The sequence below is a fragment of the Neovison vison genome, chromosome 2, assembly GCF_020171115.1.
Source record: "Neovison vison isolate M4711 chromosome 2, ASM_NN_V1, whole genome shotgun sequence".
In the NCBI taxonomy this organism is placed as follows: Eukaryota; Metazoa; Chordata; class Mammalia; order Carnivora; family Mustelidae; genus Neogale; species Neogale vison.
The window spans coordinates 177,655,308-177,680,383 of NC_058092.1; the positions used below are offsets into that span (position 1 = coordinate 177,655,308).

Genomic DNA, 25,076 nt, shown 5'->3' on the forward strand with positions numbered 1-25,076 from the left:
CAGAACTATTTTGGTTCTCATAATAATTGTACTACTTAAAAGAGGAGGAGGAAAACCTCTCTAACATGAAAGTGGTAGGGGTGTATTAGCTTAACCCACCTCCAAAAATAGTCATACCTGGACTTTGGCAGTGCTTCAGACTGAGCATGGCAAAAGCTTCTCTTCATTCATTCTCCTTCATTGCAAAAGCCACACATCCCCCCCCAAAACTCCCTCTGTATGCATCTAATTTTTTATTTCTTTCTCCCTTACCTCCCATCACCTAAAACAAGACACTGGCAAGGAAGAGAAAAAAATGAACCAGTTCTAAGTCATTTTCCATCTCAATGCCACGTGCACTGGTCTACAGAAATCACACAGCTCAAAAACAATGTGCTACCGATTACATCACACACCACAACCTCACAGTGTGTTGGTGCAGTGTGCACACCTGAAGTCTAACCTGAACACTAAAAATTCCTGAGCATAGCATATTTAACTGAACAGCCCATATACCCAAGTGATTCTATTTCAGATAAACACACAAATCTAAATCAGAGTAGAGTGGAACAGAGTTACTTTTAAGATGGCAATGGAGGGTGCCTGGGTGGCTCAGTCAGTCAAGCATCTGCCTTTGGCTCAAGTCATGATCTCAGGGTCCTGGGATCAAGTCCCATATTGGGCTCCTTGTCCCACATTGGGCCCCTTGTTCAGCAAGGAATCTGCTTCTCCCTCTGCCCTTCCCCTCTCCAGCTTGCGTGCTCACTTTCTATTTCTCACAAAAATAAGTACAATCTTAATATTTTTTTAAAAATGGTATTGGAGATGTAAGATGGACGGAGCTAAGAGATGGGAGAACTAAAAATAATTTAGATAAGTGAGATGAAAGAAAATACATGGTTTTGTCTGAATTGTCCTCCTAACTGTCTCTATCATCCACATGGAGCTAAAGAGATGCTGGAAGTAATCTCAGAGATCATCTATCCCTGAACCACTAAGAAACTAGGATCTAGTGAAGTCAAATGATTTGCTCAAGAGCACACAGCGGGTTAGAGTGAAAGCCACGCCTAGAATCAGCTCTTCTGCCTTCTAAAGTATTTCTTACGACTTGACATTTACTCATGATAACAAATGAGAAATATGCTAACATTTTCTAAGAGCTGAAAGGAAAGCCACAATATAAACCCAAAATATTTCAAACATAACTAAGTATAATTAAGTTACAAAGTAGGAAAAATCCCTTACCAATTTAGTTACGATGTTCTATAGTAACATAAAAGGCAGATATAGGAGTAAGGTGGCAAGAGCTGCTGGGAAAAAAGAAAGCTTCCTGCCCACCTCCAAAACAAACAACCACAAGAGTATTTGAGAATGTTAACCTTTTTGTACTCTTTTGACAGGGGGCCCCAGTGTGATCAGAAGAGATGGACAAAATGAATTCTGAAGGATTTGAGGAAAAACTCAGAAGGTAATCCATCTCATGAATTAAGAAAAATAAGTCCTCATAAAGAGGAGGGCCAAGGGAAAAAGGAAAAAGACAAAATGTAAGCCTATTCCCCAAGAATGAAGAAATCAGAGAACTGAGATGAAGTTAAGGGGGTCTGGGGGTGTGGAGGGGTGTGTGTCTGTCTGTCTGTCTGTATCTGTGTTTGGGAGCTCTCCCAGTTCTTCTTAGTTCCTGGTTAATTAAGCAACTAAAAAAAAAATTCAACTTTACTCATGTTTCTGTGTGCTAAGCCCATTCCCAAATTTAATAATTAGATATGGGCAAGAGGTGCAATTCAAGTTTTGTAGTCACCTATCACTACATTGCTGTCAACTCATAAAAAAGAAAATGTGGAGAGAACACATTTTAAGTAATAAATTGTCAAAGCAATAGTTCATCAGCAGGTCCTGTCAAATCCACCTACAAAATAGATTCCTAATCTTTACACTAGTTCCCCATCTTTCTCCTGGAGTACTGCCTCTAATCAGGGATTCTTTGCTGTTACACTCCTCCCACCAATCTCCCACCAACGTGAAAGAAATAGGTCATCCTCCTTTCCAAAGCTCTCCAAAAGCTTCTCACTGTACTTGTAATAAAATCCACCTCCCCACCTTGGCCCTCAGCACCCCATAATCCCCTATAAAAATGGTACATAAAGCCTATAAAATATGGTCCTTGCCTACCTCCCCAAATTCATCTCCCTCCAGGAACTCTGAAAGTCACTATGTGACCTGTGTAACCCCACAGGCCTTCATTCTTGTCTCCAGTGATACCAAGCTCCACCCCACTGCATCAAAGTCACGGTATATGATATCCTGTTTAACAACCTTAAGGTTTGGCATGCTCTGATCCCAGATCTTTCTGTAATTGACTCTTGAATATTCAGGAGCAGTTCTAATGTTATCTTCTGGTCACCTCTACTATCCAATTTAAACTAACACACCATATGCACACACAAATATCACACCATCCTATCATCCTGTTTTGCCTTTATAAACATATGTCTATCTGAAATTAAGTTGCTCACTGATTTATACCATCTAACAACCTCCATCAAAATACACACACACAAACACACACACATACGCACACATGCAGGTAAATTTCTTGGGAGAGCAGACATTCCTTGATGAATTCGCCAAAACCTAGAATGATGCCTGGTGCTCAGCAAATACTATTTATAGAATGATAGATTCCAAATGGTTAATTCCATCTATCCCAAACTTTTCCCAAATTTTGTGTCTGCCTCGTATTTCTAGCATGTGTTTACTATTTCTTCTTTGTTCCCTTTTCTGAATTTCTTTTGATCTTCATTCTGCTTACTGCAACACAAAACAAAACAGACTAAGGAGCATCAAAAGGACATTAATGGTGATAGAAACCTACTCAGCTAATGCTATTGGCAGTGGTACAGAAGGGCAAGTCAGGTGCTCCTGAAGGGCAAAAGCCCCCAGGATTGATTTCATCCCTTAGTGCAGCTCTAAGGACAGCATCAAAAGGAATTATGGAGGCAGCCTATCTGTGGCCTAAAAAAAAGTGCCACAAGCCCCATGGACACTCAATAGTTCTTAAAACCTTTAATGTGCAGAAGATTCCGATTCCGTAGGTGTAGACATGATCTAGGAATCCGCACTTTGAACAAATGCCCCCAGGTGATTCAGATTCAAACAGTCTTTGAAAACTTTCAGTTCTTTGACCAAACAATAATAGCAAGGACCTAAAGGACTGTATCACCAGATAGAAGGTTTAACGAATAAAAATGATCTTTTTTTTATCTCTACCTTGAAGCTCATTCTCAAGTCAAATTCTATTTCAGTATTTGCTGAGCATTATTTAAATTCATTGGTGTTTACTAATTTCTAAATGGCTTTTAGCTATTTAAAAACTATAATAATAGCTATTATTATTGGACATCTATTATGTTCCATATGCTATTAACAGTTTTTTTACACATGTATCTTATTATCCCATTTCCGTTAAATAAGTACAGGTAACTATTAAGAAGTGACAGATTAAAAAATGAAACATATCTATATGTTACTTAAGTCTGTGTTCTACACAGTCTACATGTCCCACTAATTATACCTTAATAGAAGAAATAGAAGAAAACCAATAATAATAGAAGAAAACCAATAAATAAAACCAATAAATAAAAACCCAGATTTGTAAATAAAGACAGGGGATTCTTCCTCTTAATTTAACTAGTCCTCACTTTAGAAAAATATTGCATGGTGAAATATTGCATTACATAGTGAACTCTGACAGTATAAACACCTTAACAATGGCATGGCAACTCTGAAGAACAAATAAATAATTAAGAGTCCCTTCTAAAACAAATAATCACCGTCTTAATCAAAATCACCAAATATTAAGAACGGGTTCACTATTTACAGATCCAGCAGTGATTCTCAAACTGGGCTGATAATTAAGAATCACTTGGGTAGCACCTTGGGAAAAAAAATCCTAGGCTTCACACTGGTTCTTCTGAATCAGAATCTCTGGGTTATGACCTCCAAATCTTTATTTTTGTGAAGTTTCCCAGGGGCTTCTGATGAATAACTTGGGTTCAGAAGGACTGTTACCCTAACCCCAGCATTTTACAAGTGAATAAACTGAGGACCTAAAAGGGTAAGATCTGCCTAAAAACATACAACCTGTAAGTAGCACAGTAGGCTGGAAAGACAATATCCTGACTCTACAGTTAGTGCTTTTAACACCAACTCAAACTGCTGTTTTTTGGTGTTTTTCTTTTTTAACTGTATTTTTTTTTTCTTCACTGCTTAGGCTCTGCTCATTCCTTACTATCCTTGTGCAACTTATTCCCTCACCTGTAATCTGAAAATAATAGTGCCCACCTCTTAAAAGAATTGCTATGAGGATCAAATAGTATAATATTCATTAGGTATAGAATGCCTTGCATATACAAAGTGCCCATTAGATACATTACACGACCCATTAAAAAGCCATGCCTTTTTCAGCTGGAGAGGATTTACAGAACCACTCCAATTACAAAATGAACAAGAAGCCCATGTTCCACTTTGGAAGTCCAAAGATACTTTAAACTCAGGGTTAGGTGAAGGTCAAGGGCTTGCCCGTTTCTCGCACACCACTGTTTCTCATACGTTGCCTCAGAATCACCTAGTCAATCAATTTCCAGACCATAATCTGTATTTTCTTTAAAAGTCCCTCCCTACCTCCCCTCCTAACGTGGTGCTTCTTGGGCAAACCAAGGTTTGATAACCCTTAGTATACACAGTCCTTGGCCACTGCAAATGGCCTCTAGAATCCCAGCAAAACTATCGTGCTCTGTAACCGGAAGAGCAGCGTCATCACACCCTGATGCAAACAACAGCTGGGGACGGCTGTGCTGAGGAATCGTGATCACGAGGGATGGCCTCGACCCTCTCATCTCCCAAGAAACTTGGAAAATTACGAAAGTGCCGTCCAGCAATCTACGTGGCAGATAGTGCTGCCTAGGTGGTCAAGAAGACATAAAGTTAACTCAACAGCCTCCTTCCCAAGGGTAGGGCCGGAGAAAAGCGACCCTGCTGGGCGGAACAGGACCGAGCGGCGCCAGAAGGTTAACAACCCTTTTGCCCTGTTCCATGCAGTGGCCAAGACCCCACCACGCCACAGGCCAGCTGCCGGAAGTGCGTCACTCCAGTCTACTGGGGCTGCCGGGAGTTGTAGTCAATCGGCTATTTCTCTTGTGCCCCAATTCACCTTTTTCTAACAAGCAAACAACTTGGAACCGCGAATAAGGGCGCTTCATAAGAAACAAATTCAATCCTTCTTTTTCCAGCTGACAAAGGAAACTCAGAGCTCCTCCGTAATATCGGACTACAAGTCCCAGCATGCTCTGTAAGACGGCCAGAGCGCCGGGCCACCGTCGTAGGTGTGGGCCACTTGAATGGAACGTTGGGCGTAATGCAAAGCCTTCCACGGTCCGCGCGGCTGGTACCTGCTCCTTGGGCGTGAGTGCAGCGTGTGGGTCGTGCGCGTGCGCGCTCTCCAGAGGCGCGGGGCGGGTGCACTGGACCGTTGCGGGCGTGAGGCTGCTGAGGGGTACCGTGCGCCCGAAAGACCGGTAGTTGCGGGGCCTCTAGCTTCGCCCCGGGCTGCGGGCAGCCCTGGCGGCCGCCGGAGACCGCAAAGGGCGGAGGAAAGCAGGGGGCGGCGGGGGCCGGCCTCGGAACGCGGAGGAACAGCCGAGCATGCCCCGAGACAACATGGCCTCCTTGATCCAACGGATCGCCCGCCAGGCGTGCCTCACCTTCCGGGGCAGCGGGGGCGGCCGCAGCGCTTCCGACCTCGGCGCTGCACCGGGCCCCGAGGCCCCGATGCCGCAGGGCTTTCCGGAGAACCTGAGCAAGCTGAAGAACCTGCTGACCCAAGTCCGCGCCGAGGACCTGAATATCGCCCCGCGTAAGGCCACGCTGCAGCCATTACCTCCCAACCTGCCGCCGGTCACCTACATGCACATCTACGAAACCGACGGCTTCAGCCTCGGCGTGTTCCTGCTCAAGAGCGGCACGTCCATCCCATTGCACGACCACCCGGGCATGCATGGCATGCTCAAGGTGCTCTATGGCACCGTTCGCATCAGCTGCATGGACAAACTGGAGGCGGGCGGCGGGCAACAGCCGCGGGCCCCGCCGCCGGAGCAGCAGTTCGAGCCGCCGCTGCAGGCCCGGGAGCGGGACGCCGTGCGGCCGGGCGTGCTGCGCTCGCGGGCCGAGTACACTGAGGCCAGCGGCCCCTGTGTCCTCACTCCGCACCAGGACAACCTGCACCAGATCGACGCTGTGGACGGACCCGCCGCCTTCCTGGACATTCTGGCCCCGCCCTATGACCCCGACGATGGCCGGGACTGCCATTATTACCGGGTGCTGGAGCCCGTCAGGGACAAGGAGGCCTCCGGCTCGGCCTGTGACCTGCCCCGAGAGGTGTGGCTCCTGGAGACCCCGCAAGCCGATGACTTCTGGTGCGAGGGGGAGCCCTATCCAGGTCCCAAAGTCTTCCCTTGAAGCCGCTCGCGCCTGGCTCTGTGGGCCGAAGACGTGCCCTGTTCACATCTGGGCCTCGCTGCCCGCGACCCACCATAAGGGCTTTGACCGTACCCCCAGGCCTGGGCGTTGGATCTGCTGGAATGGGCTGTAGCCGCTTCCTCCGGAGCCGTGGGAAGCGCTGACGTCTGGAGTGCAGCCACGGGGCCGGGTTAGGGGGTGGGGAAGGCGGGTAGACTAGGTTGTTTCCTGGCTCTGTCACTGCCACCGGGGTTTTGATTTGGGGGAAAGGGGGGTAGGGGACTATCTGAAGCGCTTCCGTCCTAAAGCCATAATGAAAATATTCTCTTCTCTGTTCCCTATCCTATACAAAATACACTAAATGCCCCCACCCCCTTTACCCGGGTAAATAGGGATTGTTTTCCACTTATGTCCTATGCCCTTTTACTTATTGTTATAGTTTTAACTTATTGACTGCATGACCCAGTGGTTTGAATTGTTTCTAGTTCAAGTCATTGGTAAAAACTAGGCTTAAAAAGATGAGCTACTACTTAAAATGAGCTATCCTGCCTAATTCATTTGTTGTGGAATAGATCTTTTTTCCAGAGTTGGGGCATCACCCCAATAACATAACTATGCATGTAGAGGACAAGATTCAATTTCTTTCCTCCTCTTGCCCAGTAGCCACATCTGGTTTACTCTGGCAGCATCTACTAAGAAATTCAGCACCTGCATATCTCAGTGACAAATTGTCACTTAGAGCTTCTCTTCCCCATGAGTCTCCAGATCTGTGAGTTGAACAGATTGCTTGTTGCAGATTGACCTTTAATGCAAAAACTATATTATCCTCAAATGACTTTTTTTTTTTTTTTTTTTTTTGGTCTTCGTGTGCTTTATGAAGTGATAGGGTAATTCCAGTTTTTCTAAGGAGAAGATTCAGAGGAGCTAAATCAGCATGCTTCCAAACAACCGAATGTAAAACACTCCTAGCCAGCTGTTGAAGTCCATGCCCCTATTTACTTCCAGTATTTTCCTGCAAAAATAGAGAAAGATGTTGATGACTGTTTGAGATTCTCTCAGGAGCTCTAGTGTTCCAGAAGGCTGGTGGTTCCAGCTGTACTGTTTTGGTGGCAGTGTTCTCAAAACCCCTCAGAACAGTAGAGAGCCAGTTGTTGCTTCTTCCAGTGTAGTTTTCTATAGAAAGAGAGAAGGCACAGATGATCAAGGCTACAGGATAGAGAATTACCTATACTGCTGGCCATTTTAGAGCACCAAAACTTGGGACAAAGTACTTCCTAACCTCTTAAACAATTGTGCTATCTGTAACTAGTTTTATTTTTGTCCTTTTAGGAAGCTCAGCAACTTTACCTTGTTTACAAATGTATTTACACCTTTGCTTCATGCTATGGAGCACTATTGTTTCCCTCTTTTTACTATTTATAGGATTCCTTTTTCACAACACTTTTAATAAAAACAAACTGTAGAAATAAACACGTTAAAATCTGCCCAGCTGTTGTCTAAGCCCTCTTGATTGACTTGCCCAAATGGCAATCCAGTTCTAAGGTCTGTAATAAAGGGAGATTTGCTATTGGTGGAAAGTGTTGTCCCTGTAAAAAACAGTATGTGCCCTTGCCTCTTTGTGCACACTGGGTTACTAATGGCCCAGAGTGAAGGAATATTTGTTCCCAGTTTTTTAGCTAGAAAAACAAATTCTTGATTTTTTTTTTTTTAACAAAAAAGATGCTTATTCAATGCAAAATGCCACTCTGTTGTAAAACCTGAGACAGGCATAATGCCAAGCATTTCTTCCAGGATTGCTAACATTGTTGGTAGCTTCACATTCTGGTGTAGTTTAATCTGCCTTGGAGGCAGTTTAAAGCACTTTTTAATGCCTTTCAGTTTAAAAATAATCCTAGATATGCAAATGATGATCTTCTTAAAAAAATGTTCACAAAATGGGTTTTTAATAGCACAGTAATGAAAGTGTATGGTTACCAATCACATAACCTCCTGGTCCTGAATTATAGCCAAAATTTGATTAACTTATAAAGATTGTTGATAGTGATATATATGCTATATAATACAACCTGGTGTATATTAAACCAACAAGAACTCATTCTTCCAGTAGGACAGTAATAAAGGAGGAATTGTTTTTCCAAACTTTAAAGTTCTCAAATACAAGTTGAATTAAAAAAAAAATAAAAAGAAAAAAAAAACTAAGGTGCTTTTCAAAAGAATAACTGAAATTCTTCAGGCCAGAATAGCAATATGATATCTAATTTATTTCGCTAACAGTGAAACTTTTAGTTCATTAATAAATTCTGAGGAAATTAGTGGTGAAAACTGAACCTGTTTCAGTGAGCCACTAAGGAAAGAATATTCTTAATACAAAGAGAAAATGTGGTGCAGCAAAGCTGGTACCTCTGCATAAAAACTGTTGGTCATGACTGACTTGATGTGCTGCTGTTGTATTTCCATATATTCCTGCAATATATAGACTCTATTTTAGTAACAGCTGTGAGAAAAATTTGTCTTCCTCTACACAGACTAATGAGCACAATGATACTAATCACTTTTCTGTTGAATAACAAATGCAATAATTGCCTCTCATGAATGAGATGTCTGTCTCAATAATTCTAAAGCTTTTGTATTCTCTGGTTATATCAAAAGCCAGTTACATTAATGGAGACTATTGTGTACCTACCTATTTTACGAGAATTGATTTTTTACAAAGTTTGATTTGATTTGCATGGGTTGAGTTTACACTAACTGCTGTTTATTAATGAAAATCAGGGGCCCGTTTTAAAGAAATACTTGTCAACAGGAGTGGGTTCTCTGAACTTTTAAGACTAATAGTCTTAAATTCTTCCAAAATCCACACCTTTTATTCCCCCTTTTGCATTGTCCCCTCGTAGGTGCCTCAGCCTTGGCATCTGAAGAAGGCTGTTACTGCTCCTCTAATCCCAATGACTGTATCTTGTGCCCTAGCTGCACTGCTCAGCAAAAAAGCAGTATGTCTGTAATTCAGGATTCAGACCACTACCATTCAATTCTAAACTGAGGGCAGTGCCACTTCTGTAACCCTCCTAGTCTGAATTCTGAACTCCAAGTTAGAAACAAGTCAACCACTGAACACTTCAGTATAATGAAGCACTTACTGTCAAGGAAATCGTTTGTTAAGCCCTATATACAACATACTGAATTTTCAGATCCAGAGATGTTTATATTTCTGGATTAAAATCAGTGTACTTATGGAAAATAAAGGCATGTTTGAAATTGTTTAGATTATTTGATTATTGCAAAATGGAGAAGAAAAATATTATGATGTCTACATTTTAATTGTTAAAGATTTAGTCTATACAGTAGGATTATATTATACTGAAAACAGGTGGCTTTCTGCAGATTCTAAAACCCAAGTAATAATATAAACTTAGTCTATTTCCTTGAGAGTGAGCTTTGAAACAATCTGATTGAAAACGTATCTGAAGCTGTCTAATCATGTTATTTTGCTACGACAGAAAATAGTTCCTTTTATATTTAAGCTAAAGGAAATAAACTAGTGCCAGAAAACAAAAATACTTTTATCCATGAAGGAAAGAATCTTTGGACTTAAATTTATTTCTTACCTTTACTTATTCTGTGAAGTTAACTGCCGTTTGGATTGGCAGCATCTTAAGTAATTGATGCTGACCATTCATTCCCACCATATATATATATACATAGACGTGTGTGTGTGTGTGTGTGTGTGTGTGCGCGCGTAGAACAGTTAAAATATCACTACAGCCACTTTTAATATGTATCAAGCAGTTTGGCTTAATTTCATTAGTGGTTGGTACTTAAATACACTGATTTATGAATAACTGAAGACCTGATTTAGGTTTAATAGACCTATTTTTGATATGCAGTGAACCAGAGCAAATGCATTATGATCTTTAAGCATTTATTCTCCAGAAGTTTGTTTGTGTGTTTTTTTTAAGATTTTATTAATTTGAGAGAGAGCATGAGCAGGTAAGAAGCAGCCACCCAGGCACCCCAAGAAGTTTATTTTTAATAAGGATGCCCAGTAACAGCTGTACTATCAGAAATATTCAATAAAGCATATTGAATGTAAGAAGGAGCAGGCTGAGCTCTATATGCTTTATTTCTTGAGCAAAGTAAAAAATGAGACACCTGTATGACAATACCCTCAATGTTAACAACATTGTTTTTAGATTAAAAATTGATCTGACATGTTAAAATCAAGTAAAAGTGACCAAGTTGTCTGAAAAAACATCAAAATGTGTTCTTATGGTATGTTATACCACTTCAAGCCCACATCAAGGTGAAAATGATTAACGAATTTGACAATCTTACTCTTTTAAAAATGACTTCTGGGACACCTGGGTGGCTCAGTCAGTTAAGTGTCTGCCTTCAGCTCAGGTCATGATCCCTGGGCTAGGTTCTGGGTCCCGGAATTGAGCCCTGCATCAGGCTCCCTGCTCATTGGGAAGCCTGCTTCTCCCTCTCCCTCTGCCTGACACTCTGCCTACATGTGATCTCTTCTCTCTCAAAAATAAATAGATAAAATTTAAAAAACAAACCAAAAAAAACCTTTTTTTGTCCTGCTTTGTAAAAAGTTGAAGTTTTGGTAGTTACCAAAACTACCAAAGTATTCATTAAAAATATAATTATCAAAATGTGGCATTGTTTTATACATATTTTAACAAAATTAGCCAAACAAGGATGATAATATGCTGATAAACTAGGAAATATAAATCTAATGGAGTAACACAAGCTACCAGAATAATCTGGCACTGCAGTTTAGAAATTTCTATTTCATAGTTACAGAAAGAGGTACTCTGCATCTTGGAAATACAGAAGGAGAGGAAATAAAAGGATTAATTACTTCCACGAGTTAGATCTCAAAATTCCAGTGTTCTGTAGGGCAAAAAGTAGGTGTCACTGTCTGTTCTAAAATAAAGGCCTTCAATTATCAACCACGTATGAAGGGGGCTGACAGGGGCAAAGAACAAACAGATGGCAGTTTTCAGATGATCTAGCTGAACAGTGGGTATTCCAACAGGTTACACGTGTGAGGATCCAGAAGCTGCGGGTGAACTTAAATGATATTGAGGCCCAATTTTAGAGTAGATAACTTCACAGAGACCCAACCCACTTACTTCATATGACTTTTAGATTTTAAAATCACTGCTAAAGGCTTGCAATAAAATGAACCCTATAGTGTATTCTTTTGCAAACCATTAGCCAGTACCCATGGAGGCCCATAAATGCCTATTTAATTTTAAATATACCTATTTAAAAAAGTGTCTTTCTTTGAGATTTTCTTAGGCTGCTGTACACCTATCTTATCTAATGAGCTGGGTATTTTGATAGTCTCTAGACCCGCCAAACCTATAGCAGATTAGTGATCCTTCCAAATAGGGGTAATCAGGGAGAGAAGACTAGAGAGAAATGAGTCCTGGGGTAATTCCTTTGGCAACCCATTAATGCTGCCTTCAGCAGTATCTGGGTGCATTTCTGATCTGAAGAGGCGATAGCATTTTTCAAAAAGTTTTCTGTGGTCATGAGACTAATCCTGGAACCTAAAAAAGTCATTTCCAGCTTGACCACGCCACCACACTTTCCACAAAGCCACATCTCGTCGGAGTTCCTGGCCTTGGTCAGGGTTCTGAAAGGAGCCACAAATGTGTAGTCTCCGAGTGGACACTTGTTTGTAAGTATTTATTTTCCGGAGCCCACTCAGGAGCCAAGAGAAGCTATAGGCTGTTACAGAGGACGGAACAATGAGTCAAAACAACGCCTCCCCACTTTTACACTAATGCATGGGGGAAATCCCCGGAACACTAGTGTTTGATTATGAATAGAGATTGCTTTGGGGGTGAGCGGGCTGGTGTTGAAAGGCCAGAAAAGAAAATTTGGAGATCCTGGCTTGGTCAAAGTACTAAAACCCACTGGATAACCATGGAATTCCTGCCCAGGAAATCTTTCATAAATGATTTCTGCAGCAAAGATATTGTTGAAAAGTATTTATTTACACTATAGTCATAAACCATCCATTATCTGAACTTCAGTTAGTGGTTTTTGCATTAGAATAAATCATTTATAGTTCCACAACTATTAAGAGCTAATAACCAAACAAGTCAGCTCCAGTAATATTATTTACATTCTTATATGCAATTCGACTACAAAGGTAACACTTTTAAGTCACAAAACAGAGCATACAAAAATATACTTTCTAAAAAAAAAATCCAAATATTAATAGGCAGAAATATACAGCCATACTAAACCCAGGGAGTGATTTTTTTTTCATAGTAAGGCAACCCATTTACATGCAGACCCTGTAACATTGTCCACATCACACAAGGCACCGAGGACACTTCCAACACGACTGCATGCATCCTAGTTTCAAAGAATATATGTACATCCCCCTTTAAATAAGTTAACCTCTGACTCATTGCAAGAGATCATAAATGCTTTACTTTTCTTCCCAAAGGTTCAGAACTTGGAGAACAGTGCACATCAAAAATACACAAAATCTGAGTGGATATACACTGAAAAAATAGTCTCTCTGTTTCTCAACTCAAAAAGGAGCAGATACTGCTATGTCCCTCCCATCACATTGCACTTCCGTTCTCTGAGTTTATAATACATACTGCTTAAAGGGGTGGAACAACTAGATAAGCTTTGATTCACTGTTCTAGGGCCACAGAATGCAGCATAAAGGCCATGCTTCATTCACTGTACAGAATCCCCAAATCAGTCCCAAGCCATAAAGTGCACATCAGCTTTCCTTCTTTCTGCTGCCCCCACCTGAAGGGAGCAGCATCTCCCAACCTACTGTAGAAAAGTCTCCAATTGGGACGTCCAGAGTAAAAAAATCTGTAATGGGACAAAATATGAGAGAGCAGGGGAAGCAAAACCTAGTCAAACAACCCTTTAAAGCAGGGTCAGGCCTCAGCCCTCTAGGCCAGGGGCCCCCACCTGACCCCCTTCGGAGCCTCCCCACTCATTAACTTGAGGTGAGAGTCAACTCACCTAAGAGAGACTAAAGTGGACTAAGTTTCAGGAAGGACCTGCTTCTAGGTGGAAAGGGGGCAGTGCTGGGCTCCACCAAGGCCCTTGGCCCAGGGAGGGGACAGAGGGGCAGGACAGGGTTGGTAGTGTTTGTTGTGCAGCTCGAGTGGACCAGGGGACGAAGGGCCTCCGGGGCCTCAGGGAGCTGGTGTGTCAGCCTGAGTCTCATCTCAAGGTGTTCGGGTCCGAGAGGAGCAAGGGGCCAGAGATCCTCCACCCAGCGTGCCGCTGGTGCTGCCGCACAGGGGCCCCCCAGCCTGTGCACTCCCGGGGCACGAGGCCGTGGACGCAGCTGGCACGGCTGAGGAGGGGGCACTGCTTTTGCGCTCCTTCTGTCTCAGGTGGATCTTGGTGTGACGCTTCCTCTCGTCACTCCGGGCAAACTTGCGGCCGCAGTAGTCACAGGCGAAAGGCTTCTCGCCCGTGTGGGTGCGGATGTGGGTAGTGAGGTGGTCGCTGCGGCTGAAGTTGCGCATGCAAATCCGACACTGGAAGGGCTTGTGTCCCGTGTGGATTCGGATGTGTCGGGTCAGCTCGTCAGAGCGGGAGAAGCGGCGGTCACAGCCTTCTGCTGGGCACGGGTAGGGCCTCTCGTGCACTGGGGTCTTGCTAGGCCTGTTGGGGTACTTGCGAGGCCTCAGAATGGGCCGCAGCGGCAGGTGGTGCGGGTTATAAGCGGCGGCCGCAGCGGCGGCTGAGCTGCTGCCAGGCAGCCGGGGTCCCTCACTGCCTCCACTGGCCCCTGGCCCTGTGGCCCCAGAACTGGGGCCCCCCAGGGTAAAGTTGCGAATGGTGGAGAGTGGAGTGAGTGGAGGAGGGACTCGCAAGGAGTCCAGAGGGCAGGGAAAGGGTTTGCGGTCTGGGCCAGCTGTACCATGTAGGTCTCTTGGACACTGTGGTTGGAAGAATCCAGGATAGTCTGGGATCATGGGAAAGAGACCGGGGTCCGTGGCTGGCTTAGGGGAGGGGTAGGAAGGAGGTGGTGGGTAGGCCAGAGAGGAGGAGCTGGAGGTGGTGGCTGCTGACAGGAATGCCGAGGGGTCCTGGTAGATGTCTCCTGCACAGCCAGAATAAGGAGGAGGTGGCGGTGGAGAGTACAGTTGGTCCAGGTCAGGCTGGGTCTGAGACATGGTGCACACACCCAGGGGTCCTGTGGCCAGTGGGTTGGGGGAAGCAGACGTGACGCTGGACGAGGCTGTGGTCGAAGCAGGGGAGGTAACCCCTTGCAGGATGCCTGCACTCACAATATTGATGATGCCTTCTGGGTAGCAGCTGGCACCAGGGTACTGGGGGTCAATGGAGAACTTGCCCATGTACGTGAAGGTCTGGTTTCTAGGTGCAGAGACGGGAGCAAAGCTGCTGGGATATGGGAGATCCAAGGACCTCTTCTCTCCGGTCATGTCAATGTTGATCATGCCATCTGGGGAGGGAATAGAAACAATGGAGGTGGAGCAATGGCAATGCAGCCAAGAATCCCTTGTTATCCCCTCTAATTAGAGGCCCGTAGGACCTCTAATAGGTCCATTCCCAAATCCCAAGATCCTGGCACAGTAGATTTGGGGCAGAGTCCAACAGGTGGGAAAACCGCAGACCAAAGACAGTAAGAAGAGGGTAGCCCAGGATCCCACGGGCAGCCAGTGACAGTCTGGGGCTCAAACTACCTCCAGGAAAGCCAGGATGAGCTACTCCCAACCCCCACACACAGCCATCTGTGGCTCTCATCCCCAATAAAAACACGCAATAATAGCAACAACAATATCAAAAATCCCCATCTGCCTGGAAATTCTCTCCCTCTTCTTTGTCTGGGGGTCCCACGGCTGCGGCTCCAGAGCAGACACTAACCAGGAGACTGATCCCAGCCAGTGCCGCTGGAGAGAGGGGAGCCTGAGAAAGAGATCAGTGATTTCTGGCTGCTACCCCTCCGCGGTGCTTACCCTCCCTCCCTCTCCCGCTGCGCTACAGCTGACGGCTGCTGGAGGGTATGGGGCGCTGCAGTGGAAGGAATCGATAGGTTTCCTTCCTTTCCCAACCTTCTCAGCCTTGTCCAACACCCGCACGCCCCAGCCCAAAGCCAGTAGCGGAGCTTCGAGGAAGGAGCGGGGACAGCGGCGGACCACTTTCCACTGCATCGCCAAGGAAACCAGCGGCGCCGGTGCCCCCGCGGGCCTCCTTCGGCAGCCAGGGGGCCGCTTCCCGCCGTTGCCCGCCCTCCTCCTCCTCCTTCTTCCCGCCTCGCCAACCCCCTCAACTTCGCGGGCGGCGCGCAGGTGGGGGCGCTCCTTCTGGCCGCTCCCGGAACGCGCTCGGAGATTTTTCCCGGGGTCGGTTCTGCCCGGGAGGGAGCGGCGGAAGCTTTCTTCTGGCGCTTCTCCGCCGCTCGGCTTTCCAGCTCTCCGGAGCTCCGAACTTTCTCGTCACTTTGTCCCTTCCCCGGGAGAGGGGAGGCCTGGGTACCGGCGGCCCACGAGCCGGCACAAGCCCGACGACTGGTCGGGCACCTCTTCTACTCTCATCCCCGCGCCCGCCGGGGGCTGGGCGCGCCGCGGCGCACGCACGCCCGCTCCCTGACGACTGGGTGCTTTTGCCCGCGCGCCAGCTCCAACGATCCGGTCCTTGCTCCCGCGGGCTTCTCCTGCACCCGGCTGGGTCAACACCATCCACCTCGCGCCCCAACCCTCTCCTCCAAGTCCTGCACACGCACCGCACCCCACCCACCACCTTCGAGCCGCGTGGGTCCCAGCCCGCGAAGGAGGCATGCGGCTTACCTCCGGCTACTCCGTTCATCTGGTCAAAGGGGCCTCCCAGTTCGGCATTGGGGAAGATGGTCACCGACGTGGCGGCGAGGTCCTCCACCGGGTAGATGTTGTCAGACAGCTGGTGCACAAAACCACTGAGAGTTACTGGGATTTTGTCTACGGCCTTGGCGGTCATCATTTGCTCCTCGCACAACCTGGAGACCCAACTCCCTCTCTACCTGGAGCGTCAGAGAAGCCGTTTTGGAGAGGGATTGGACTGAGTCTAAGTTGGTATCTCCTTTTGCCCTCCACGCTTAAAAGCAACCACAAAAAAAAAAAAAATCCAACAAATAAAACTAGCAAACAAGTTGCTATTTTTTCTAAGAAAGAAGAAAATGACTATTTGCCACTGACTCTCTCCTGTGTTCCGGCTGGGAAGCCAGGAGTTGCTGGTGTAGTGTTATTATAACAGTCAGTGTGTCCCCTCGCCGAGCTATTAATCAATTGCTGCTCTCTCGGTTAGACGGAAAGTGTTGCTGTAAGTATTTATGGGCAGGTCCTCAATGCCCGTGACGTCGCTGCCCATATATGGACTGAGGAACAGGGCTGGGCCAGGCGGCTTCTTGCCGTCACATGGCCGATTTGCATACGGGCTCGGCAGCGCGGGCTCCGCCGGGCTCGCGACTCCCGGCTCTCAGCGGGGAATCGCTGGGGTCTAGGGCGCGCAGCCCGAGGCCCAGTCCCCATCCTGGGCGCAGGGCCCTGCTGGGAGCGAGCGCGCCGCGAGTCTGGCTCAGGCCACCCGGGAAGAGCTTGCGGGTCCTAGCTGCGGCGAGGTCTCCCCGGGCGGGGAGGAATTCCGGTTCTCCGGGACTTTCCAAAAAAGGCGAAGATCCGGTGCCGGCGGCTCCGCCTCCCCAGCCCTTGTTTGGGAGCCATTCCGGAAAATTAAACTTCGGAAAGAAACCGAGCGGAGCCGAGACACTACAGTCAAACCCCTACTCACTTTCTTGGCAGCTCAAAACCGCAAGCAAAAGGAGGCACCGAAGAAAAAAAAAAAAAAAGCTGCATGCATTCACGGAAGCTGACTGTTTTTTTCTGAATTACTTGGTGGAAAGAAGTGGCTGGTGATAAGAGTGAATGCGGTATTGCTTTTTTGGAAAGTCTGTTCTATTTATACAGGAGCGAAAACGGAACAGGTTTGGGGTTGTTTGTTTGTTTAAGTATTTCGGGCATCTTGGGGCTGGGGGGGGTAGACCCTAGGAGGAGCAGAATAACTGCGGCGAGCTTCGAGAGAAATCCTCAGCCGGAGACACCCCCCCCTCCTCTGCCCGCGCGCTCCCCGCCCCCCTTCAGCTGCTGCGCGGAGCGGGCGCCCTTCCCGGCGCGTCTGGGCGGTCGGCTGTGTGGGGGCGTCCAGATGGAGGCTTGGACACTCACCCTGCCCCGCCGCGCACACGCACACACACTCTTACACTCACACACGCTCCACTTCCGCTACACACTCCCGCCCCCGCTGCCTTCTTCACACACCCACTCGCACACCTTACGCTACACACCTCCCTGTTGACAGCGCGCCGGGGCGCCTGCCTCGCCAACAGAGCGCCCGGCCCGCCCAGCGCGCGCCGGGGGTTGCTACACTGGGTGCCTTGCCAAGACGCCCCTCCTCACCTTTCGCCGAACCGGCAGCCCCCGACCCCCGAATGGCTACACTCGGCGGGTACGCCCTGCCCACCCCGGAGCCCTACAGGCACATTTGGCAGAATCTTGTTGCTTTGCCTCGCCAAGAGCCACCTCGGTGAGCCCAGCGAGGTCCCGAGTGACAGCCAACTGCGTCGCTAAGGCCAATTTCGAGCCGCCATCACCCCCACACGCGTTTCCCTTTTCGAGTAAAAAATAACGACAACAACAACAAAACTGTCCCGGATGGAAACCTTCCTGTTTAGTTCCCAAAGCAATTTTTAAAAAAACTTTCTAGAGGTCCATAAAGCGGTGGGTTCTGGCTCGCTGCACGCACCACTCCCGCCTCGCGTCCCACCGCCGCAGCGCTCCCGGCTTGACCCGGGCCCCGCGGGAGGCTGCTCCCAGGTGCCCAAGCCGGCTCGCCGCCGCCTGCCTGGTTTCGTTGCGCCCCAAAGCCGCCAAGACCTGGGATGAAGCGCGGGGGATAGCCTCTAGGGCCTGGCCGAGCCAGGCCCTTTCCCGCCCCCGGCCCGGGACGGCCCCAGCCTCGTGGGGACCCGGGCGGGCGAGAACCACGACGCCACGCCGTGGAGGAAGCTAGGCGCTGCAGGCGGCTCTCCCGCCGCTCACCTGCCGCGGCCGCCGCCGCAGCCAGCCCGCTCCCACCCGGGCGGGCGCGCGGCGGTGAAGGCCCCGGGGGAGGCCGGCAGCGCCTTCTACTCCTCCACCCAAGCGTCGCGTCTCCCCCTGCCCGCCGCGGAATCGTCTTCTTGAGCGGCCGGCCACTTTCCTGACCAAACGCCCAGGAAAAAATTGGGAAAGTTTACCGCTCGCACTGCGCGCTCTTTTTCCAATTGGAGATAAAAATAAAAGGGAAAGGAAGGAAATCATAGCGACGTTAGTGCCCTTGTAGATACCCCACCCTCGGTGTAAACGTGCAAAGTCCCATTTCTTATTAAAAAGAAAAAGAAGAAGAAATAAAGAGAGAAAGAAAGAAAAGAAAGCTGCGCTCTTACCACGTGCGCCAGCCCACTCCGCCTGCGCTCCGGCCGGTCCCGCGGCCCCCGCGCTGACCACCGGCAAGACGACGCCTCGGAGGGGAGCCCGACTCGCATCTCCAGCCTTGAGTCCGAAAGAAGGCGGGGGGGGGGGAGCCAAATTATGCAAATGTGGGTCGTGGCAGCGGGACTCGGGTTACGGCCCCCGCCGGCCTCGTAGGTGAGGCACCCACACGCACCCAGCAGGCGCTGGCGCGGCGACTGCTAGAGCTTCGCTCCTCTCCACGCACATGGGCGGGCGAGTCGCCGGGGCCGCCCCGCGGCGGTGCTGCTGACAACCCCGTCGGTGGCCACCCCGCGCGGCCCGGAGGGGGAGCTCCTGGACGCCCGAGTGCCGGCTGAGAAGGGCGCAAAGGGCCGGACGCAGGCTGGGGGCGGCACTGGCATAGGAGAGACTTGCGGTCCTCGCCTGTTACCCTTCCCGAAGGAGGAGGCTGAGTTTGGGGGTGAGGCCGGCAAGGGGGCCCCACCGAGGAGAGGCGGGCTTGTCTGGCCCGTCTGACAAGCGCATTAGAGTGCGCAAGTGGGAGTGACTGACCCTCTGGAATTATCCGGAGCTTTCCAACAACTCAAACCTCTCTCAAGAGCTACACCCTGTCAAGCCCGCGGTGTGCCTGGGGTGGACTGGGGTAGGGGCGACCAAGAGCAGTCGAGAGGCTCCGCCGGCTCCCGGGAAGGCACCTGGGACCAGTCCTGGGAGGCCCTTCCTTGAACCTCTGCTGGAAACGGGTCAGTAGATACTTCCTGTAACCACCTTCTTCTTTGTCTTCTTTTTTAAAGAATGCTAATGGAACGAAGTCTAGGCACACTCATTTCCAGCGAGCCACTGCGTGGTAAGCAATAGGAAAGTTAAAGTGACTTGCCTAAAATCACGCAGCTGATAAGTGATGGTATTCAAACTTGCAGTCTGCTCTTCGGACTCCAAGTACAGTGTTCTGGTCGCTACATCCTTCTCTGGGGTGGGGTGGGGTGGAGTGGGGTGGGTTGGAGGTGGGGGGGACCCAGCTCCGGAAAGGGAACAGCTATTTGAGTATTGAGAGACTAGCTCGGCCCACTAGAGAAGAAACAGGTCACCTGCGCCAACTTCATCTCTTTTCTTTGGCATTTCTGAGGAGAGGAAAGCCGAGGTCAGGGCTTTCAAATGGCAAGGGCCAGAGGACCGTCATGGACGCACACCGCTCCCCAGGGTGAAGGCAGAATTTGAATTCTTGGGCTCTCTAGACCTATGTTGTGGATGGAGTAAGCAGGCTGGCACAAAGCCAGCATGCTAATAGGCCCTGTAATAGGAGAACTCAAGCGCACAGTATCCTTCCTGGAGGGTGTAAGTGAAGGAAGAAAGAAGTAGAGACAGAAGAAACTCCGCAGGTGTTTACAGAGCCCATACAGTGCTGGGAGGAGAGAAGCAAGGAAGGAGGTGTGTGGCAGTTGGGATGGAGATGTATCCTCTACTTTTAGGCACTTGAACTTACTCTGATCAAAAAACTGAAAGAACCAACTATTACAAATAAATTGATTCCTAAAATCACCCCTCCCCCAAAAAAACTTAAAAAAAAAAAAAACCTAAACAAATAAATACCTTTCTTTAAAATAGAGTTGTCAAAATGCCCAAGTAGATGGGGCACTCCAAGATGTGGCAGGGTTATTAATGCCAGATTCAGATGTGCTTTGTCCTGAATTCCAGACCCAAAAAGTAAAAAGGCAAGAAAAGTAGCAGTTTGTGGGCTTGCCCCTGCAAGTGGGGGATGGGCTGGGAGGGAGGAGCAAGGTTGGCAGCCTGAGGTTTCAGGCTAGCCCTCAGGGTCCCCTCTGTAAGTGGCTTCCAGGTTCCCTTGCCCCGCCCCCCTCCCACCATGTGGACTGAGAATCACAATCAGCCATGAGGCATATCACAAATAATGTGTTAATGTTTGCATTTTGATTTATTAAGAAATATTTTTAACATCATTAGAGGCCAATCCTATTGCAATGTTCTTTTCACTCACTCCCATTCTAATTCAGCTACCGGAGTGGAAATCAAAGGGGTGTCAGAATTGCTCTTAACTGCAGACACACATGAGATTATGGCTCTGAACTCGAATGGCATAGGACATGTGCATCTCAGTGAAAATCAAGCTGATTGCCAACTCTGCCATCCAGCCAAGCCTTTCTTAAAGGTGCCCCTGTGTACTGAGAAAACGGATAAATCATTCCCCACATTCAGCATCTCACTAGGCATCTGGTAATCCCAGAGACTGTTAACCAAGCACAGATTATGCCAATCAGTGTTGCTGGGAAGCCTGAGAGAAGCATTGCAACAGAAATTGTTTTGTTGGCACAAATTGTCTGGTGAGGAAGCAGTAAGAGCCCTGTGATCTCATTTTGTAACAGCAGCAACACTGGCTTAAGCAGGGGGTACTCAGCTCACCCTCAAGGGTGACCCATCAATAAGTCAACAGATATTTCTTAGTGTATGTGCTGCCAAAGCACATGTCAACAGATATTTCTTGAGCACCTGCTATGTCTCAAGAGCTAGGACAAACCCTGGGCATACAGTGGTGCCTAAAACCAGGCCTGGCTCCTGTCCCCATGGAGCTGGCAGTCAATCACACAGATACACAACCACAAAAAACGACAGTGTTTGACCCCAGTGAAGGAAAAGGATGGAGGACCCAACCGAGCCTAGAATGTTAAGGAAGGCTTCTCTAACCCAAGATCTGAAGGATGAGCAAGGTATTAAGGAAAGTTCAGTGGAGAAAGCATTCCCAGGAGAAAAAAAACAGGTGTGAAAAGGCCCCAGTGTGGGAGGAAGCAGAGTGTATTTATTCGCAGAATGAAGAGGGTGGGAACCTTTAGTCCACCTTTCATACCTAGTGCACTGGGGCTGAGGATGACCTTCCCAAGCCATACGCCAGCCCCCTGACCCCACCCCCAAGAGATTTTAAGCTCTACAAGAGCTGTCCTTTTTCTCTGCTATTATCTTTTCTGGCTAATGACAATGGCATTATAATTTTAAATTTTGTGATTTTTTTTTTTTTTACCAGTCAGCTTCTGCAAATGAATGAGAACATGCCAACAAGATTTCAGCAAGAAGAGGGAACATAGACAAATGCTTATTGACATCAGTATTGTGTTTCAGTGACAGTCTTAGTGAAATAACATTCCTTATTTGTCTATTTCTCAATCAGGAAATGACAGGCCAAGTGAATTTTGTCCCATTGAAAATGAATAAACTGGAGAAGGGCAGCCTCTCTAGTAGAAACACATCATGTCAAACCTACTGATCACTTTACCACTGCTGGCAAAAAAAATAAAAAGCAGATCAGTGCCCCATTTATCACAATTGTTGAAGACGAGGTACCTACCAGTCTGTGGTCCAGGTTAATAAGTGGTAGTCTGTCCGTTTGGTCACAAAGGCTCAAAGTAAAACCTCCATTCCAAATCCCCACCGCCTTTTTTATGTCTTTAAATGTTTAATCTTTCAGTTTATACGTTTAAATGTATGAAAAATGAAGTTCACTGTAACTAGGGAATTTCTGGATTTTTTTTTTCCATACACATGTCCGTAGCCTGCTTACATTACCAGGTTATGGAAAGCAATTTTCCTTTTTCCAAATAATGTCAAACTTCCTACAGAAGCTTTCTTTTTATGTTGAGAATGGGACAGGGCCAGTCACTGCATCCAGTTGTCAAAATAGTTGCTTTGCAGCATTTAAACAAAACAAAACAAAAAAAATTGAACACTTTATATTTCAATTTAATAATCTTGACAAGAATGGCCACCATTTCTTGTGGTTAAGATTATGAGCTTTGGAGGCCCAGATGGCCTAGATTTGAATCCTAGGCCCTAGATTTAAATCCTAATTCTGACAGTACCTGGCTGTGTGTTCTTAAGCAATTTATGTAACTTCTCTGTGCCTCAGTTTACTCATCTATAAAAAGGGAAAAGGTAATAATACATATCTCATAGGGTATATTGGGGATTAAATATAGTGATATATGAAAAGCACATGGCATACCATTTGGGACATAATAAGTATTCACTAATTGTTAGCTTTTAAATTATTATTCTTACTGCACATCTACTTTGTAGATAGACATTACACTCTATTTTTCTAGGTTTGTTGCTTTATTCTTCACAACCATCTTGCAGAATTGGGCCGTTTCGTCCCATTTCACAGATGAGGGACATAAGGCTCAGGAAGATAGAGTTTACCCAAATTCACACAACTGGGAAGTTGCTGAGCCAGAATATGAACCCCATTCTCTCAATGGCCAAGGCCCACAGCTCTCAGGTACATCACGTGACAGAGCACAACCAGCAGCAGATAAAAGCAGGAAGAGTAGCTCTACATCCAATACTGACGCATGAAGCATTTGTGATATTTTTTTCCCCAAATTCAGATTTCCAGCTTCCAAGAATAACGATGGTAGTATTACTGAGGAGTTTCAGGTTTCGGCTGTAAGGAGAAAAGGTAACCCAGAGAGCAGCAATTACTGGCACGCAATTTATAACAAGCTGTGCCCTTGTGGAAAGAGTCATCTGAACTTCAAAAGCCAAGTTCCACATTAATAATGACCTAATTGACATGACATCTTTTATCCCCCCAGAAGATCAAAATGCATAATGATAATACTGGTGTTTTTCCAAGAGGTTTAGAAGTACAGGATAGAAATTTAAAATTTAGGGAGAGTGGGCTAGCAAGGGACCTGTGAAATCTGCAGGCAGGGCTCCATGAGAAACATTCCTAGTCTTCGTGTAACCTGGGGACGGGACTTGCCTCCTGCTTTGTCTCATGTACTCTCTATGCTGTTCCTTTTTCAACTCCATCCAGAAGAATGAGGCCTGGACCATCTGAGATTTGCATATGCTATCTAAGCAGAGAGCTCCTGATTAACTAATTCTCCCCAGCCTACAACGTGACATTTCTAATGATTTCTCTAGGAGAAGCTGGGCTTCCAGTAAGGACGAGGACCCCAGAAAACAGCCTCTGAAGGGCTTCTTTTCAGATAGGCCCTTCGCGGAAAGTTTAAATCAGAAAGTTCCAAGCTGCCACCATCTGTTCTCAGCACAATGCATACCACTGACCCAGCGGCAGCCGCGAGTGAAGACCACTGTGGGGACATCAACCCAGAGGCCCTTTGTAGGCCAGCCTCCATCTTTCCTGACTCTTCCCTCCACTGGTCACAGATGCAGGGCAATGCATGTAGCAGGGGAGTGGAAGGGACTCAGGGTAAGGAGCCCCAAGACCCTCCTTCCCAGTTCCACCTCTGCCGCAGACTGGTGGCATTATCTTGGGTTGGTGAAATTCCTGGGAATTTAATTCCAAGGAATTCCAAGGAAGCTGGGAGGAAGCAACAGGGCCTCCTCTTCTTGCCTCACTCAAGCCTTGGGTGGCAGCTTTGTGAGGAAGATAGGCTATTCTTTGCCCCTATCTGATGATACTTCTCAGCCATATGCCACAAAGATGTAGAGACATCACATCCCCTCAGGCCTGCCCAAGCTTTTAAATAGCAACCAGAAAGGCCACAGTGTTTGGAAAGAGAGTTTGAGTTTCCACTGTCTTGAGTAAGGAAGGTGGTGAGGGCAGAGGGAAAGGATTGGAGGGCGGGAGAGTGGCAGAACCATTGCCTGGTGCATCACTGCAGCAAAAGAGCACTGGGAGGATTGGGAATCGGGCTCCATGATATCTCTCAGTAGTAATAGTATCCTTAATGATAATAATGGCTAATAATCGACCAAGCACGGAAGTGTACTAAGCACTCTGCTGTCTATGTTGCCTTATCTCTTAGCCTACCAACCACACCATGAAGCAGATATCAGTAGTTTTCTCACATTACAGATGAAGAAACTGAGTCACAAAAACCCAAGCCACAGAGCTACTTAAGCGGAAGGGCGAAGATGGGAACCCAAGCAGGGTGATGCCATCGCCTGTCAGCAGGTGCTCCCAGGACCTCCCCTAGCTTGTGTAACTAGACAAGCTACTTAATGTCTCTCTCCCAGCCTTGGGCTCTTCATCTTTACAGTGGGCCTGGGCATACCTGCCTCAGCCGCCCTCAGCCAGAGCACCGTGCTGAG

General features: G+C 47.4%; 2 protein-coding genes across 3 annotated transcripts; one reads left to right on the top strand and one right to left on the bottom strand.

Moving 5' to 3' along the window:
* The first annotated feature begins 5,194 nt into the window (after positions 1-5,194).
* On the top strand, positions 5,195-9,752 carry ADO (2-aminoethanethiol dioxygenase). Its single transcript, XM_044239606.1, has one exon. The coding sequence runs from the start codon at positions 5,680-5,682 to the stop codon at positions 6,490-6,492; it is 813 nt and encodes a 270-aa protein (XP_044095541.1). The 5' UTR covers positions 5,195-5,679; the 3' UTR covers positions 6,493-9,752.
* Positions 9,753-12,482: 2,730 nt separating this feature from the next.
* EGR2 (early growth response 2) lies at positions 12,483-19,075 on the bottom strand. Of its 2 annotated transcripts, XM_044239607.1 has the most exons (3): positions 18,980-19,075; positions 16,311-16,419; positions 12,483-14,965 (listed from the first exon to the last, which is right to left on the bottom strand). In XM_044239607.1, the coding sequence occupies exons 2-3, from the start codon at positions 16,327-16,329 to the stop codon at positions 13,716-13,718; spliced, it is 1,269 nt and encodes a 422-aa protein (XP_044095542.1). In that variant the 5' UTR covers positions 16,330-16,419; positions 18,980-19,075; the 3' UTR covers positions 12,483-13,715. The 2 variants fall into 2 exon arrangements, with proteins under 2 accessions (XP_044095542.1, XP_044095543.1); XM_044239608.1 differs by lacking the exon at positions 18,980-19,075 and having other exon boundaries at positions 16,311-16,856.
* Positions 19,076-25,076: the final 6,001 nt, after the last annotated feature.